This window comes from Tachyglossus aculeatus, chromosome 19 (assembly GCF_015852505.1).
Source record: "Tachyglossus aculeatus isolate mTacAcu1 chromosome 19, mTacAcu1.pri, whole genome shotgun sequence".
Lineage (NCBI taxonomy): Eukaryota > Metazoa > Chordata > Mammalia > Monotremata > Tachyglossidae > Tachyglossus > Tachyglossus aculeatus.
This window is the reverse complement of record NC_052084.1, coordinates 6,043,269-6,061,413: the sequence shown is the minus strand read 5'-3', so window position 1 is coordinate 6,061,413 and position 18,145 is coordinate 6,043,269. Positions and strand designations below refer to the sequence as shown.

General features: G+C 50.9%; 1 protein-coding gene across 1 annotated transcript in view; it reads right to left on the bottom strand.

Annotated features, from left to right (window-relative positions):
* Window positions 1-10,757: 10,757 nt before the first annotated feature.
* ITPKB (inositol-trisphosphate 3-kinase B) overlaps window positions 10,758-18,145 on the bottom strand; it is an 82,287-nt gene continuing 74,899 nt past the window's right edge. Inside the window, exons 8-10 of the mRNA XM_038760841.1 lie at window positions 17,748-17,849; window positions 16,080-16,151; window positions 10,758-13,706 (exon numbers count right to left, since the gene is read on the bottom strand). Of these exons, the coding sequence (XP_038616769.1) occupies window positions 13,491-13,706; window positions 16,080-16,151; window positions 17,748-17,849 (390 nt within the window). The 3' untranslated portion in view covers window positions 10,758-13,490. The remainder of the gene's footprint in view (window positions 13,707-16,079; window positions 16,152-17,747; window positions 17,850-18,145) is intronic.

The window sequence follows — 18,145 nt, the reverse complement described above, 5'->3', positions numbered from 1 at the left end:
ACCCTTCCTTTCTCCTCTCAGACCCCACCCTTTCCTGTCTGTTGTTCCTCCTCCTCTTCCTCCTCTTTCTCCCAAAGCTGCCCCGCCAAGCCTGGCCTCATCCGCAGCGCTGCCAGGGCCTGGACAATCCTTTCCCGGTGCTTTGGCTGGACGATTTTCCTTTGCTGGGGAGGGAGGCTGCGAGGGCTCACCCTGCTCTCTGGAGTTGGGCAGGGCTGCCCCCCAGGAACGAGGTCCAGAGGTTCCAGAGGCAATTGCCGGGCCCATCCCCTCCTACTTGCTCACCCTCCACCACCTGGAGGCATTTCCCATACTGGCCAAAAGCAAAAATGAGGGAGGAGACAGAAATCAGACTGTACGCTCGTTACGGGCAGGGAACGTATTTGCTAATTCTTTTGTACTCTCACAAGAGCTTAGTACAGTGCTCTTTCCATAGTTGGTGCTTAATAAATATGATTAATTAATTGATTGGGGGGGGGCACGGTGCAAGGAAGGGAACCCATCTGGAGGGTGTGGGTAGGGTGACGCCTCAAAACTTTCCAATCCTGGGTTTTCTATTGAAAGTGGTTCCCTCACTGGCCCCAGTATGGGGTTGAAGGGTACAAGCCCCAGCTGGTAGAACCCTTTCTCTCCTCCAGCCCCACAGACGTCCCCTTCCCTGAACCTGCTGGGAAATGACTTCCGAGCTGATTGCCGGGAACACAGCCCACTGGAGCTGCAGGGAGAGCGAAGTCACCCACGCTCATTAGCCAGGAGGATATTGTTAGGATTAATATTAGTACAGAAACTGCCCTAGAGGACCCACTGCTGTCATGGAGGCTCTCAGAGCCCTCACCTGCCAGTTGATCAGCTGGTCAGAACATGTTATATTGTACTCTCCCAAGCACTTAGTTTGGTGTTCTGCACATAGTAAGCCCTCAATAAATACCACGGATTGATTGATTGATTGATTGATGTCCCAGTAGGGGGTGGTGGGAGGGGTGATGTGCTCTGGGGTGCCCAGAGTGGGGCTGCACTGGGAGATACATGAGCTGCCCCACACCTGGAGAGTCACAGGCCACCCTGCAGCCACAGGCAGGCCCGGGGACCCACCTGCCCCATCTGAGCTCCTCATGGTGGCGGCCTCCCACCTTGCAGATTCTTGGTTTCAGGAGCCAAAGCCGAGTAACCCAGGCCTGCTGCTCCTTGTGGGGAGGGGATGCATCCCTGGGGTGTTTAGTACTTCCTGAGTGCTCAGCCTAAGGCCTCACCCCCAGTGGGTGCTCAATCAATGCTCCTGCCCTTCCTCCTTTTCCTGAGGCCTCTAATGAAGCACCTCCATGAGGCGACCACCTTCCTGCCCCCCACTCTCTAGTAGCCACTCCCAGCCAGGAATCCCAGACTCCGGGGCTGCTGAGGCTGCTAGGAGTGGCACCCCAAGGCCTCAAGACCCTGTCACTCTCTTGGCAGCTTCCTCAGGGCCGAGACCCAAAAACAGGCCCGGAGAGAGTGGGGCCGGGAGCGGGGGAGCCTGCAGGGCCTTGCCTCCCTTCTGTCTTTGAGCAGCTCCCAATGGCCTCCACAGAGATGTGGGAGTGGGACTGAAATAAGGCTGGGAACCAAGAATTCCTGAGTCCTTAATCCTGTCCCTGCACCTCGCACACATTTTCTCAAGTCCCATTTGGCCCCTCAACATCTATTTCCTAACCACCTTGCTTCTGGACTGAGGCCCTGAGAGTATGAGAGAGTTACTATGGGTTAAAAAGGCTTTTTAAGTGGTTAGGGCCCTGAGTGCCAAAGGTAGGTATTAGGGGAGAAGAGCAGCATGGAGAAAACATCACAACCAACACATTATCCACACAGCTAAAATCTCCGCCCCCCGACCCCGCGCCACAGAGGAACAGCGGAACATTCATTCAGAGGAGAGAAGTGCTCCATCTGGAAATACTCTGAAGGGTTATGGTGGGAGGAAGAAGCCCTAAAACCTTGTCACTGTGGCCTGTAACAGATTCCCAAGAGTACTGAGAAGGTGCCTCCAAAAGCACCTGCCCCAAACCCCTGAGGCCTGCAAAGGGAGAAAACAAATTGTGAAATGACATTTTTTCTCTTGGAAAGCGACTCGGGTCATGGCAGAAAACCCTAGTCCCGCCATGCTGACCCACTAGGCAGCCCTTCTGTGTCTCCCAGACAGAGACTTGGGAATTGCTCCATTTCTTGCTTGGACTGGAGGGTGCTGCTGGCTTCTCAGAACCCTCCTTCCACTCAAATCCTCTGGGGATCAAAAAGATAGTTGGCAGTAGCAGAAGAAATACTAGCAGTAGTAGAAGTAGTAGTATCTGTTGTCACCGTCTTGTATTGGGCACTCACTTGGTTTAGTGCATTAGACTAACCTCTTGGGAAGTTCAGAATAAAGTGACACATTCCCTGTCCACAAGGAGCTTACATTTTAAGGAGGAAAACAAGCAAAGGCGTATTTACCGCTAGAGTAGTGAAGATAATTGGGAATCCATCCATATACCAGCGCTGAGGAAGTGAAATTCCAAGTCACTTGCTGCCTAGGCTGGACAACAAGAAGGCCACAGATGCTGTCCCTCTCTAAGTCACCCCACTCTGAACTTTGGACTGCAGAATGAGGCAGAGGTGGAAGGAAGCGATAGAGAGAGTAGGGATTGAGAATGGCACAGTGACGATCCCTGCATAAGAATGGGTTTAGGGGTGGTTTGGAGGAAGTTTGGATAAAATGTGGATAGAGATGAGATCCTAATGTTTAAGGCTCACTGACCCCTCCCTGGCTTAGTGTCCTAACCTACTTCCCTGAAAACAAGCCAGCCCCACGGGGTATTAATGATGGACTCTCCAGTCAGGAATGACGGATGAGTCTAGTGACTGAGAATCCGCGGGAAGGAATTGGTTCTAGTGCTAAGAGTTTACACAGTGCCACTTACCCTCTCTGGTCCCTGCCAGTCATTATTCTTACTGGGGCATGAATGCAACAAGCAAGGCAGGGGTGCAACACACTGTGAAGTGCCCGCAAAGGTTATTTTCCACATTTGTTGCCAAAGTGAACTCAGCATCAATGCTGTGACATGACATCATGACCCAGCCCATCGCGGTGGCCACTGTAGCTACTGAAGTCTTTGCCTGCCACCATAGCCAGCTGTCTTCAGGACCGATGATGGTGCCGCCAGCCGTGACCTGCTCTTTCCACAGGATCCCAGAATCCTCTCCACCCCACCAGAGATCTCTCCTCTGCCCTAGACACCCCAGGAAGAGTCTGGGGACAGCTCAGTCTCCCCAAGCAATCTCTTTTCAATATGCACAAGTCCTGAACTGTTGCACAGAGTGCCAAGATGTATTTAAAAAGAGAGCACATGACTTTGTGTGCATCAGACTGTATGTGTGGATAAGCGTTCATTGTGCCTAGCAGCATTTGGGTCCTGGGTTGATTCAGTTTTGGGCTTCTAGTATGTACATTGGATCTATTGCTGTACAATTGACTGCATTTTGACTAAGGGCCGAAGAGATCTTGTCTAAGCTGTGGCTGGCCCACACGGGCCAACCTAATAATTAATAATTATAATAACAATTATGGTACTTGTTAAGCATTTACTATGAGCCAAGCACTGTTCTAAGCACTGGGGTAAATACAAGTTAATCGGGTTGGACACAGTCCCTGTCCCACATGGGGCTCATACTCTTAATCCCCATTTTACAGATGAGGTAACTGAGGGGCAGGAAAGTGAAGTGACTTGCCTAACGTCACGCAGCAGACATGTGGAGAAGCTGGGATTAGAACCCAGGGCCTTAAAACTCCCAGGCCTGGGTTCTATCCACTAGACCACATTGCTTCTCAGATCTAATGGCTTTGCTAGCCCTTGCTGGGGTCCGCTCTAGCCGCCGGGGTCCAGTGGGTCCAAAAATGATAGCCCCCTTTCCTGGGTCCCAGCCCTGAAACCCATCTGGCCAGAGAGGGGGCATTTCTGATAAAGTCTCTCACCTGCACTCCAGGGACCCATGGGTAGACTGAGGGCACCCCTCTTCCTCTGAATCTACTCAAACTGGGTCCTCCCTTTTGGGGAAACTGCTCTCTGACAACTGTCACTGCCCATTCACTGCTCCCAAGACCGGGTTTCCAGACTCCTGGCCAGTTCACATTTTCTCCAGCCTCCAGCAAGCTGAAGGTTACTACTTTAGCAGCTGTTTTTATCAATCATACGATGGAAAATGCTTTGTAGGATGTATACACAAAAACCATGCATATATATGAATGTATACATGTATATCTCCAGATTTAGATACACACACACACTCAACACACGTGTGTGTATATATACATATGCACACACACACATTATATATATATACACAAATACATAAAGCATAAGCTTTGTTTTTGGACTCAGGTTTTCTAAGGTCTAGAAGATGCAGGCATTGGGACACTTTTACCCTGCCTTTCCTCTTTTCTATGTAATAAATATTTATGTTACCTTTCTGGAGGGTTCTCTAGTCACCATGTCATGTCCTATCTTGAGTGATGGCTCCCAATCAATCAATCAATCAATCGTATTTATTGAGCGCTTACTGCGTGCAGAGCACTGTACTAAGCGCTTGGGAAGTACAAGTCCCAAATGTCACTCCTTCCAAATTATTTGCTAGATTGTAAGCTCCTTGAGGGCAGAGTACCTACTAACTTCTGAACTCTCCTAAGCATTTAGTACAGTGCTCTGCACTCAGCAGATGCTCAATAAACAGCCTGACTTTCAGTCTCCTCTATTTTTGCTCCTAGGGAGCCATTTGCCCAGTCCAGAAGGAACTCCGTCCCCATCCTTCTCCCTCCATTAGGACCCAGAAAGGTTTTTGACTCACACCTCAGAGTTGGACACTGTTGTGCTGCAATCTTCTCTCATGGGGCGGAGAGCAAGGAAAAGAAACGAGACCCCTGGGCCAATATGGGCTTGAAAGAGTGGCGTGGGTATCCCTACTTCCTTAGGAGAGGCTGTCTCCTCCAGGGGGCCCTCCCTGATTAATCTCTCATCTCTCCACCCCGTATCCCCACAATTACCACTTCAACATGCACCCACATCCCCTGTACTTACTTACAAATCTTTTTCCTCTATTACTATCACCTAAACAATTTTTTTTCTGTCTCCCCTGCAGGAAAGTAAGCTCCCTGAGGGCAGGGATCATGTTCACTAACTCTATTGCACTCTCCCGAGCGATTAGTACAGCGTTCTGCACATAGGAGCTCCCCCTCTAGATTGTAAGCTCATTTTGGGCAGGGAATGTGTCTTCTATATTGTGTTGTTCTCTCCCAAGTGCTTAGTACAGTCCCCTGCACACAGTAAGCACTGGATAAATACAATTGATTGATTAATTGATAAATATGATTGGTTGATTTCTTGATTGATACGAAAAGGCCCTTTCTGTTGGACCATTTGGGCACTCTGTAAGGGTCAAGCTCAACCTTGCCCCCTCCTGCACCTCATAGATGATGAACAGGTGTGCTGTATGGGGTAGAACAATTGTGCTTTACGGAGGTCCGGCCCGCCACCCATTTCAAAGTTCTATCTCAGAGTTCAGAACAGAACTTGCTTACTAATACGGGCAAATGGAAGCAAACCTGACTTACAAAAGGATTCTGGGATGTTTTGTCCTAAGACTACAGTGTCTCCCTTTTGCCCTCTCCCCTTCTCTTACTCTTTCAACTTCCAAGAGGAAATTGACACAAGTTTGAGCCATCCACTGTTCATGAGATATTTGGGTGTCTGAACTCCTCCTCCCTACTTGGTGATCTCCAACCCCCAGGCTCTCCAGGGGACCTCTTAGGAGTGCCCCCCTCTAAATACCTAGGAATGCATTTTTCCCCTCCTCTAGTCTGTGTGGGAAGAGGTAACACTGTGGAGGAGACGCTGTTCTCTCCGATCCTGTCCCTGCAGCTGTCTCTCTCTAGTAAGAAGACTGGCTATTTATATTTCTATTAAAAATAGCTGCATTTTCAAAACGCCATCAAGCCAAGAAACTTGCTTTTGTGAGTTTCTCTGGAGCTGAGTTGGAGGGAGCAGAAGCAGGGATAAGTCCCAGGAGTTCTGGCTCAATCAATCAATAGTATTTGCTGAGCACCTGCTTTGTGCAGAATACTGAACTAAACACTTAGGAGAGCACAATAGAATTAGAGTCTTTTGGTAGGGGAACGTACAGAATGCACCGATAATTCAGCAGAGGGGAGGGGTCTAAGAGCTTGCATAACCTGAAAAAAGCAATGTGGTCTAGTTGCAAGAGCATAGGACTGCGAGTTAGATTCAGGTTCTAATCCCAGCTCTGCCACTGAACTGCTGTTTGATCCTGTGCAAGTCACCAACCTCTCTGGGCTTCATTTTCTTCTTCATAATAATTAATAATAATTATGATATTTGTTAAGTGCTTACTGTGTGCCAAGAACTTTACTAACCGTGAGTAGATAAAAAGATAATCAGGTTGGATCCAGGGGTCCCACATGGGGCACGCAGTCTAGGGAGGGAATGACAAAAAAAGATACTTGCTCTCCCCACTTCAGTTGTGAGCCCGTTGTAGGAGACTGTGTCTGATATAATAATAATAATAATGTTGGTATTTGTTAAGCGCTTACAATGTGCAAAGCACTGTTCTAAGCACTGGGGTAGATACAAGGTAATCAGGTTGTCCCACTAGGGGCTCGTATCTTTAGCTACCTCACCACAATGCTTTTGCAGTGCTTAATACATACCATAATTCGTATGTAGTCGACCTCTGTTTGAGATTGTAGATTGTAAATTCTCTGAGAGTAGGGGTCATAGAGAAGCAGTGTGGCTCAGTGGAAAGAGAACAGGCTTGGAAGTCAGAGGTCACGGGTTCAAATCCCAGCTCTGCCAATTGTCAGCTGTGTGACTTTGGGCAAGTCACTTAACTTCTCTGTGCCTCAGTTACCTCATCTGTAAAATGGGGATTAAGACTGTGAGCCTCACGTGGAACAACCTGATCACCTTGTATCCTCCCCAGCACTTAGAACAGTGCTTTGCACATAGTAAGCACTTAACAAATGCTATTATTATTATCTCCTACTGTATTGAACTGTCCCAAGCATTTAGAACAGTGCTAAATACCATTAATCGAATGAACTAGATGACCTCTTCAGGCCCCTTTGTCCCAAGATCCCATGAGTCAAGGATGGCTCTGTTTGTAAATTATTTTATATAAGTCTCTCCCTTTAGAATGTAACCACCTTAAGGGCACAGAATGTGTCACTCGCTTTTTTCTATTTCTCAATTCACCTATTTTTCATTCATTCAATCAAATTTATTGAGTCATTACTGTGTGCAAAGCACTGTACTAAGTGATTAGTTCAGTGCATTGCACCCAGTGAGTGCCCAATAAATGCAGGTACTATCACCACTGCTGCTACGACTGCCACTACTACTACTATCAATCAATCAATCGTATTTATTGAGCGCTTACTGTGTGCAGAGCACTGTACTAAGCGCTTGGGAAGTACAAGTTGGCAACATATAGAGACAGTCCCTACCCAACAGTGGGCTCACAGTCTAAAAGGGGGAGACAGAGAGTCTCAAATTCTTTCCCCTAAAAATACAAACAGTCTCAGGCTGGGACTTATTGATAATCATGTTCAGGATGCTGTTCCTGAACAATTTGGTTTGGAAAAGAAACTTGTCCTCTGGCCTAGGAAGTTTGGAATTCCTTATGGAAAGCAACAGAGTTCATTGAACTTGCACTGGTTCCTCCTCCATCTCCCCCTGCAGCCCGGCTGTCTCCCACTTCCCTTTGCCAGCAGGCCAGTTCAATTATCCTTTTATGAATGAGAACAGGGTTTCATAACTGACTCACTGCATTCTATCTGCCACCCTGTGCTTTGTCCTTCAGGGGATCCAGATCCTTTGTTCCCCACAAAGAAGGTCTTGGTTTGTGAGGGTGGAGGAGGAGGGGAATAAGAATAGACCAAATGGCAAATGACCTAACAAGAAAAGACATCAGCTCCTTCCTATCTGCCCAAGAACCCTGCCTAGAAATCCTTTATTGCACTAAACAAACCACCCTCATTTTCAATTGCCTCCCCCAACCCCCTGCTCTGCCCCTCCCCACCTTTAGATCATGGCTAAAGGCTCCACTCCTTTTAGAAGCTTTTCCTTGTTTATGTCCTTCTATTCAGAATCCATGACAAGGTGTTGGCTAGGGATCACGGACCTGCAGGACCCCTCTCCCAGTGGAATAAGTGAGGGTGGAAACCCTAATTTTCCCAGATGATGGGCATCAGAGGATAAGGGGCTAGGAGCAGAGGAGGTGAGGAGTGGGAAGGGAAGGCCAAAGGGACACTGGTATTTTAGGAAAAATCCCCAGCCCCCACATCCAGTCATCGGGAAGTCTGGATTCACCTCTCCCCCTCCCTCTGGATGTGGGCACGTTCTGTGGCTTACTGGAGAGATGGAAGACAATTTATTGTAAGGGCTCTACCTGCAGTGCAGTGTGCCCTCTGTCCCCTCCTGGAATGATAGAATCTGTTTCTTCACATTTATGTTGCTTATAAGTTGGTATGCCTTGTCGTCCTGTGCCATTATTAGCTCGCAGCAGGTAAGCTCCAGATCCACAATTTGGCCTGGAAGAGGGCTACGCATCCTCGGGGCACCTAGTGATACATAGATCTTGGAGGAGGGGCAGGAGGAAGATGGATGAGGGAGCGCCAGCCTCGGTTGCCCTCCACCCTCCCCGGAAAGTAGGAGAGGCCAAACAATCCTTTTTGCCAATCTCCTCAAAGACTGAGGCCTCACTGGGTGCCCTCGAGTCGTGCCATCTTTTCAGCCATTTCCTTGGGGCCGGTGGCGGAGGGGGGACAGCAGATGGGAGGCAGCCTGGGCAGACAAGACTGGCTCCTCAGAACAAGGAAGTTAATTCATTCACATTCTCTCAATTAGTCATTCCATATGGGCTCAAAGTAGCCCCAACTCTAAAGGCTCGGGGGCGGGGATGACAATTGAAAAAATCAACAACACCCCAAACCTCCAAACCCTAGGAATAAATAGGATAGTAGGATGACTCCTCGGTAACTCCAGTGAAAATAGAAGCCCTCTTATAGTCGACCAGCATGAGGTAAATCAAGATCCTGGCTGAGTCCTGCTGGAGCAAAAATGTTTCCCATGGACCAGAATCCTAGGCAAGAGATCCCAGTGGAGGGAGAGGGATGATCTCCCAGGCCTTCAATGGCTTCGGAACGTTTTGCATGTGTCATTGGCATTAGAACCTTAGACGTGTCCAAAGATTTTCAAGACAGTGTGCTTTGCAATCATTTCATCTGATGCTTTTAGACTGTGAGCCCACTGTTGGGTAGGGACTGTCTCTATATGTTGCCAACTTGTACTTCCCAAGCGCTTAGTACAGTGCTCTGCACACAATAAGCGCTCAAGAAATACGATTGATTGATTGCTGTTTCCCACAGCTGCTGGAGTGTTGACTCCTTTCTAGGGCCAAGACAGATGTCATATCCCCAGCTGGTCACAGGACCAAGGGCACCCTGGGCTTAGCCCCCTGGTCTCTCAATTAACACTTACCCTCTTGCATTTGGAGGCAGGTGAATGTGCTGGAACAGGCTTTTATAATAGGTCAGATCTGCTGTGTGAACTCATCCCAGGCTTCAGTTTGGGCCAGAGACACGCTGCTGGCTCTAAATCTCCACTGACTGACTGACTGACTGACAGTAGTGACAGACAGAAAGATATCTGTCACCTTGTCAAATACTGGGCAGGGGAGTCCCCACTGTGTGTTTATTCAGAAAGCCGAGGGGGGTGAGTGGAAAGCCCGAGGTTGTCATGGCAGCCAGGAAAACAAAGGGTGATCACCTGACAGCCATTTACCTCCACACAGTTGAGGTGGGAGTTCCTTGACCTTAGGCCCTTCAGAAGAAAATGTTCTTCTCTGCTGTTCGTAGGAATTTAATCCTCATAACGGAGCAGGAGGGTCCTGGGAGGGCAGAGAAATTAGGTTTGGGGATCAGGGAGAAGAAATGGGGGAGCACAATGTTGATCACAGATATGCAAACACACAGGATATTATGCTGAGCATGCAGCACTTTGAAATAATGCCAGTGCCCCCCAGGACCAGCATTTCTTAGGAGGATTTCTGTTGCCCCCCAGCTTGCTCCAAAGCTACTGCATTCCCCTCTCAGGTACCTCTGAACAAAGGTATCTGAGGGGCTGGGGCAAGCTACAGCAGTCTTCTTAATCAGACCAAAAGGCCTCAGAACCCCGAGATCCTTGAGTGGGGTGGCCTGCTATTATTAGTAGTAATAATAATAATAATAATATTAAGTGCTTACTATATATTAAGCACTGTTCTAATTGCTGGGATGCCCATTATTGGGTAGGGACTGTCTCTATATGTTGCCAACTTGTACTTCCCAAGCGCTTAGTACAGTGCTCTGCACACAGTAAGCGCTCAATAAATACGACAATGAATATAAGGTAATCAGGTTGGACAGTCTCTGTCCCACATGTGGTTCACAGTCTTAATCCCTGCTTTACAGATGAGGTAACAAGCACAGAGAAGTTAAGTTTCTTGCCCAAGGTTGCACAGAAGACATGTGGCAAAGCCAGGATTAGAATCCTGTTCCAAGAGGGCTCCTGATTAGAGTCGGCCAAAATCTTCACCTGAAACAAGGGCAGGCACCTTACCTAGAGACAGCCTCCATCATTCCATCCCTCCAACCCCAACACAACCTTCCCCTTTCCTCGCAGGAGCAACAAATTGGAATCCCCACCTGATTTCCATACACTTTTATTTGGGAAATTACAGGATATCACTTTGTCTTACAGGCACTATGCATTGGTGCTTTGTAATGTTTGATTTTCTCAAACAACCCAGGGTAGGGAGGCCCCTGTGGTTCCCTCCTCTAGGGAAAGGCACATATGTTGGCAAAAGGAATCCTGTTTCTCTTAATCCTTAAAGTGGGGAAACTGACTTATATACACACTTGGACTAACCGTGTCTAGAGAAACTTAAAAGCTAAATACAGCGCTAAAAAAAACCCTAACACAAATGGACAAGGCCTGCTTCTGGGTCTTTACTTCAGGGGAAGGAAAGGATGTTTGGAAAGCTAAAAGCTTTAAAAAAAAATGCATGCATTTAGTCTTAGTGTTTTTGTGCAATTAAAAAAACCCCACAAATAAATATAACTTAATTTTTTTCCATGACACTAATGGCACAGAGGCAAGTTCACCTAAGCAGCTTAGGAAACACTTGGACCAAAGCTAAACAGTGCAGATGAATTAGTACTGAATCTTATATAAACCCCCGGAAGTGTGCTGGTGAGAAAACTTGAGAAAGGAGGGGAAGGCCAAGTGGCCTGGAGGGGCTGGAGCCTCACTGAGAGGAGAAACGACAGAAGAGAGAAACATTGCTGATGATGTTCTGCCAGCAGCAGTCCAAATCTCAGCGAAGAGGTGGAGGAGGGCTGCACCTATTGCTTTGCCTGGGACCACATGTCACCTTGGAACCTGTGGAGGCCTAGACTGGAAGGGCTACAGGTGAATCAGGAGAGGGGCAGGAAGAGGGATGAGACTAGCAAACCAGGTGGAGCAGATGGTCAGTGATTTAAACTCTCATCAGAGCCCCAACAGGCTCCAGCCTGGTTATTCCCTGCAGCTGGTGAGGCTTTTGTGTCGTAGGAGTCACACCCGGCCTGCCCTTGGGCTCTCGGCCTAAGAGCCTTTACTTGCTAGCCCATAAGTCTCAGTTGCTTTTAAAAATGTTTTCTTTAAACTGCACCCACATCTGCCACCCTCTACCCGCTTCCCCCCAGGGAACTATTCACTCCAGCTACAACAAGGTCCCAGCCCAGTTTGAGTCCCGGGCCCTGCGAAGCCACCAGGCCAGCGGCTACTTGTGGGCTTTTAAGGCTCAGACAGGTGCATTTAATGCATGTAAGAGGCGCCATGCCCCACGGGAAACACACTCCATGGCCTCCAGCGGGGGAAGAGTTCTTTTGATTAAAGAGATCCTTTGATCAAAGGATCAAAGAGGGAAGAGGGAGGGAGCCAAGGAGGCAGAAAAGGAGAAAGCATGGGTGCAGGGTTGGTGTTTCCATGACTCCATTCACCCTCACCCAGTGAGAAGCCCCTCCCCCGAAGCTTGGGGTCTTTGGCTAGTGCCTCGGGGAAGCACGTGGCTTCATGCCAAGGATCAGCCTGACCAGCTGGTGCAGCTGAGGGAGGGAAGGAAAATCAAGTGACCAAGATCCCATGAATGTTTCTCTGAGCTCTTGTCCTCCATTCTCCGGGTATGCGGGGGGAGACGGGGCACAGACACAGAACTGGGGTGGGAAAGAGCCTGAAGGGCTTGGGCTCAGGCTGGGCCTGCTCCCCGGCCCCCCTTGCCTCCAGTTGGCTCAGTGCTGGTCCAGGGGTCCAGCCCATAGTGGATGAGGCTGTTCGTGGCCCCCAGGGCCCACCCTGCTCTTTCTCAGCTCCTTGGGATGAAGTAGAGATGAAAACCAGCGTAGACTTGGGGGTGACCAAGAGATCAAATGTGGCCCCTTTCCACCTCAGTCTCCTTGGGCTCTTCCGACCTGGGGAGGATCAAGGGGCCCTGCTCACCTGTCCGCACCCTGGGGCTGGGCCAGGAAAGGCCCCAACAGTTGACCAACAGGCTCTTCACCCCACTTTTCTAATTCCTTACTATCGGCTCCCTTTCACGAACGTGAAGTCACTTTGCCATCCCTCCACCCGGTGTGGGCTGTAGGCACCTGGAAAGGAGAAGCCCTGGTGAGGCTGTAACCACAGGGGCGGCTTCGTACAAGGCAATGAAGCCAGCACTGCAAGCCCAGTTCACCAGGGGCCTGTTGGGGAAAAAAGCGGCAGGACTGTTCGCCGGCCACTAGGTGGCGGCAGCCCCCCACTCAGTCGTGCCCCACCAAGGCTGGATGGGTGATGGGGCCTGTGCCCAACGTCCTGCACAAAGCATTTGCTCCACAAGATACCAAAATGAAGGACCGGCATGGGCACAGAGGATGAGAGGAGGAGAAGTAGGGAAAAACCCTGCTCCATGGCTCCCACGGGCTCCTCCTGGCTAGACTGTAACCTACTCGAGGGCAGGTGTCATGTCTACCTTCCCCCAAGTGCTTATTACAGTGCTTCTGCACACAGTAAGCGCTCAATAAATACCACTGATGGATTGATTGTGATGGTCGTCTTTCTCCACCCAGACCGACCACCCCTCTTCTCCGGGTGAAACCCAGCCCATCAACCCCGCCAGCTGACAAGCGGCCTTCTCCCGGAAAAAGAACAGCCCATCCCCAAGCCGACAACTTAGGGAAAGAGCATTTGGAAGGCCCTCCCTGCCCCACCTCTTCCTCCTCTTCCTCCTCCAGGAGAAAGTGTCTTGTAGTGCAGTTTGGAAGAGTCAGTTCGGGGGCAAGAATCTGGGTTATAGGGGTGGAGGAAAAATGGGGGGAGCAAGGAACGAGAGGAGTGGGGGGCGGTGGGGGCGAGCTGATCTCAGGGCAGGGCCTCGCCCTGGGACATGTCTGTTAGGATGTCAATGAGGTTGTCCAGTCCTGAGAGGTAGCCGTCCTCTCGGTTTCCTTCCTGCCAGGCCACGTTGTGCTGCAGGGTCTGGCCCTCGGGAAGGGGTGTGGTTTTCCCAAAGTCAATCATCCAGACCTTGGCTTGCTCCTGTTTGTCATGGATGAAGAGCAGTGAGCTCCCGATTACCTGCAGGGGGAGAGAGGAGAGAGAGAAGAGAGGAGAAGACAGGGAGAGGGACAGAGAAAGGAAAATTCAGTTCCAGTTTACATGACCTTCCTGTCCTCAGGCAAGATGCAGGAAACTTGACTCATGCTTCGCATCACTCTCCAGTGGTCAGGAGGGGACACACTAGCGAGGCTGCTCTGTTCACTCCCTCTGGGGCCTGGTGAACTTCACTTTTGTGACCCTGACTGAACCACTGTGCCCAGCGATGCCCAAAAATGAAACAGGAGCCCTGGGTCAACTGCAGTTCTTGACCCAACGAGGGGCACGGCGATGCATTGGCAAGGGGTCTCTGGGTGAGGGGACCCGCCCCCTGCCCCGACTCCCAGCCCTGCTCCATGCTGCTCTCCAGGCTCTGCGGTGGTGCACCGGGTTGCGCTGCAGAGAAGCCTACAGGAGGGCCTCTCTGCCCATGTGACCCACACGCCGCTCCATTCCTGCCACTCTTGGCCTCTCAGCTGACGGGGCAAAAGTCGCAATGCCCGTGGGCGGGAGAGGAAATGCCTTACTGACCAAACCTCCATAACGGCTTGGCCTGAAGGCAAGTTCTTCATCGACTGCTATGGAAAAAGTAGAGGCACTGGAGCAGCTAGCTGGATGAAACCCATCACTGACTCTACCCTCCTTGTCCCGGGCCTCTCTCCACCCCGCCCCACCCCGAGGGTCCACACTGTTCTTGAGTAGGTTTAAGAGGAGGGGAGAGCCCAAAGGCTCTCACAAACCAATCCTGGGATGGAGGGAGGAGGAAGGAGGGTGGGACATAGCAAGGGGAGACGAAAGGAAAGGAGGGAAGGAAGAGAGGGAGGAAATGATGGAATCAAGGGAGTGAGGAGAAGAAGGTGTCCGTGCCCTTGACTTTGCACAGAACTGGGAGGACAAAGGGGTCATCTGGGCCTTACAAAATAGTGGTCTCACTGCCAGTGGGAGGGAAGGAAGGGAGAGAAACTGGTGAGCTGCTGGTTGGGGGCAGTCTCAGGACGGAGGGTGGAGCTGGGCCAGGTTTTTGCCTTCAGAGAGGCCTGGAGATCTGTTGCAGCCTAAAGGAACTCCCTGACTCCCCACCCTCTCATGGAGTAGAATTTATTGCATTTGGCAAGGCTTTGGGTGGCGTGTTTTCCCTTCCTGGACAAAACCTGCCTTTTATCTTTGGCATCTGCCCACGCATGCCAGGGAGTTTGATCCCTTCTGGGCTGGAGGGGGAGCGGCAGCTGTTTATAGACACTCTGCACTGTCCCCTGGGATTCCGGGGTTGGGGGGGAGAGGTGAGGTTTCCCCATGGAGGAAAAATCCACTTTCTAGGAGTGGGTAACAGCTAGCTCCTCCCCAAATTTCTCAGACCCTGCAGGCCCTCCTCCCACTTTCCTCCCTTGACCTTGGAGAGGCCAGAGAGTCCAGACTGCCAAGCATCCACTGCCTCTCCTGGAGCAGCCCGGTGATCCTAGATCCCACACCTCCCTCTTCCATGCCCCCTTCGTTCCCGGACCCTGAGTGAGGCAGCTCCAGAGATCTAGAAGGCTTTGCTGAGCCCAATGAAGTTTTCTCCTCGAGGTGGCCTCAAGTGAATCCTGGGACCCCTGAGCCAGTCAGCCTTTGCTGAAGGTCTCAAGATATTGAAACCAGCTTCTCCCTGGGCTCCTGCTGGAGATCGCTGTTCCCCCAGGGTCTGCCCAACTGATGGGGTGCTCTTATCCCAAGGGTCTGTGGGAAGAACCACGGTGGCTGCAGGCAGGAGCCAGGAGCAGAGGGGAAGGGTGTGGGCAGGGGTTGGGTGCGGGCAGGGGCTGGGTGCAGGGTTGTGGGGAAACGTCACCTGCCTCTGCCTTCCCTGGAAAGCCCCCTCTTCCTTCAGCTCCGCTGGGGTGAGATGGTGGGTGATGTGACCCCCTAGGGAGGGCCTCTTAGCCTCCCATCAACCAGGCCCGTGACCACCTGTGCAGGCAGGATATTGGGCTGCACAAAACAAGCCACCCGCTGACTGTCCCAACCAGTGCACGGCAGTAGGGAGGGGAACCGAGTGGAGGGAACTTTGCTGAACCGTGAGGGAGGAGAGGAGGAGGAGGAAAAAAGAGACACTTTGCAGGCAGTGGCAGGGACAGGCAAGCAGCTTCTGGGAATGAAGTTTCTTCTTCCAACCAGATGGAGGGGAGGGTGAGAGCACCAGGGGAGGGGGTGGGGCTGAAGGCCCCCAGGTGAGGCTGATGCTGGGAAGGTTTCAGCTGCATCAGCCTACATGCCTCCCGACAGGAGCAGGCGCAGGCCACAACCAGACCGACAAGGACCCTAGGGAGCCTCGCCACAGCTTGGGTTATTCCAGAGATGCGGAAGAGCAAGCCTTACCTCATGGCACTTGAAGAACGGGGAGATCTCCAGGGTGGCTCGGATATCCTTCAGACGGTCCCGATAGCAGACCTGAATGGAGAAAGCGCTGGTTTAGAGGCGTCTGAGAAGGGAAGTCCCCACGCCGATTGCTCACCAATCAGGGATGTGGTTCCGGGTCTGTGTGGGGCACTCACTCTCTCTGTTCTGCTCTCACTCAGCAACCCTCTTCGTGGGGGCAGGCAGAGCCGAACCTGCTCCCCTAGCCATGACAACTTCCTCTGCAGACGACTCAAACGTCAAAACCGAGATGGGGCCCGGGCTTCCCTAAGCGGCTCGACACCCAGCAAAGGCTTTGTCCATGATAGTGAATCATCTCGGTGACGGGACACCGTTGAGGGTCCATGTCAACGCTGGCACCAAAGGGCCAAAATGCAAGGCCTCTTTTGGGGCCCAGCCCTAATACATCACCCGTAAACTTGGGGCCTCCCCAGGGCATCGGGGCAGGAGGCGCATGCAGCCTACTCAGACCCCAGGAGACCAGAGAATGCAATTCCTGAAGGTCGGGAACCTGATCTCAACCAACCAGTCCTCACCCCTGCAAAGGTGAATGGAGAAAATCATGCCCACTGTCTCTTCTCTACACTGTGAGCTCCCTGGGGGCAGGGACTGTGTCTACCAACTTTAATACTGTTCTCTCCCAAGCACATAGTATAGTGCTCTGCACACAGTGCTCAATAAATACCACTGATTATTTGATTCAGCACTTCCACCATCACCTAAGCATTGGGCTACTCAACCTCTAAGCACTAGGGTAACTCCTTGTCCCACCAGGGAACACTTATATCATTATGTCATGGGTTTGAATCTGGACTCCACCACTTGTCAGCTGTGTGACTTTGGGCAAGTCACTTAACTTCTCTGTGCCTCAGTTACCTCATCTCTAAAATGGGGATTAAGACTGTGAGCCCCGTGTGGGACAACCTGATAACCTTGTATCTACTCCAGTGCTTGGCACATAGTAAGTGCTTAACAAATACCATCATTATTATTGTATCTGTATCTTGAAACTCATTTGCTTCCTCTATCTGCAATTTATTTTAGTCTTTTGTCCCTGTTAGATTGTAAGTTCCTTGAGGGCATGGATCATGTCTATCAACTCTACTGTGCTCTCCCAAGCACTTATTCAGTGCCCAGTCCACAGTAAATGACCCGTACTGTTGACTGATGGGCATTCTTTCCTACCCACCAGGCACAAACCCACTATTCCCCCAGGGTGAGTATTAGCTGATGGTAAGGGAAAGGGCACTAAATCGATACCACTCCATGTTATTTACTGAGCGTTTACTGTGTGCAGAGCACTGTACTAAGTGCTTGGGAGAGGACAAAACAGCAGAGTTGGTAGACATGCTCCCTGCCCACTTGAAGTTACAGTTTAGAGGATGAGCTTCCAGTGTAGACATTAAACAGCTCATGCCCACCCTCCCTTAATACAGACACTGCTCCCCGGCCCCAAGCCGGCTGGGGCCCACTTAATCCCAACTAGAGGGTGGAGGGACAACCAGTGACATTGGCACCCTGTGAGCCAATGCTACCGAGTAAGACCTGCTTGCTGAGAACTAGGTCGGCCCTCGACGTGATCCCAGGGGAGGAGGGAGACCGCCTCCCCACGCCCCATCAGACTCTCACCAGGATGTTATGGTTCCCTTTAGTGAACTCTCTGAAGGCCTCTGTGACTTGTTCCTTTGTTCTGGTTTTCTTGAAATCCCGGTTCACGGAGCCATCTTCTTTCTGGGGAGGAGAGTAACAATCCCTTATGAGTTGATGTCACCAGAACATCGGGCTACAGCTGGTTCCTGGGGTCCCAATCTCAAGCTGAGGAGGGGGGAAGCCTGTCCCGGGGGGGTTGTGGGGGGAAGGGGCAGCTGGTGGTATCGAGGGCCTGAAGTCTGCCCATTTTCTAAGGAATTTTAGTATTTCGGGTCAAAGTTTCCTGTAAGGACTGTCACCTTCGCCTCCCAACGCATCACCAACTCAGAGGCCAAGATAATTTCCTTCTGTTCCAACCCACTACTGGGTAAACCCTG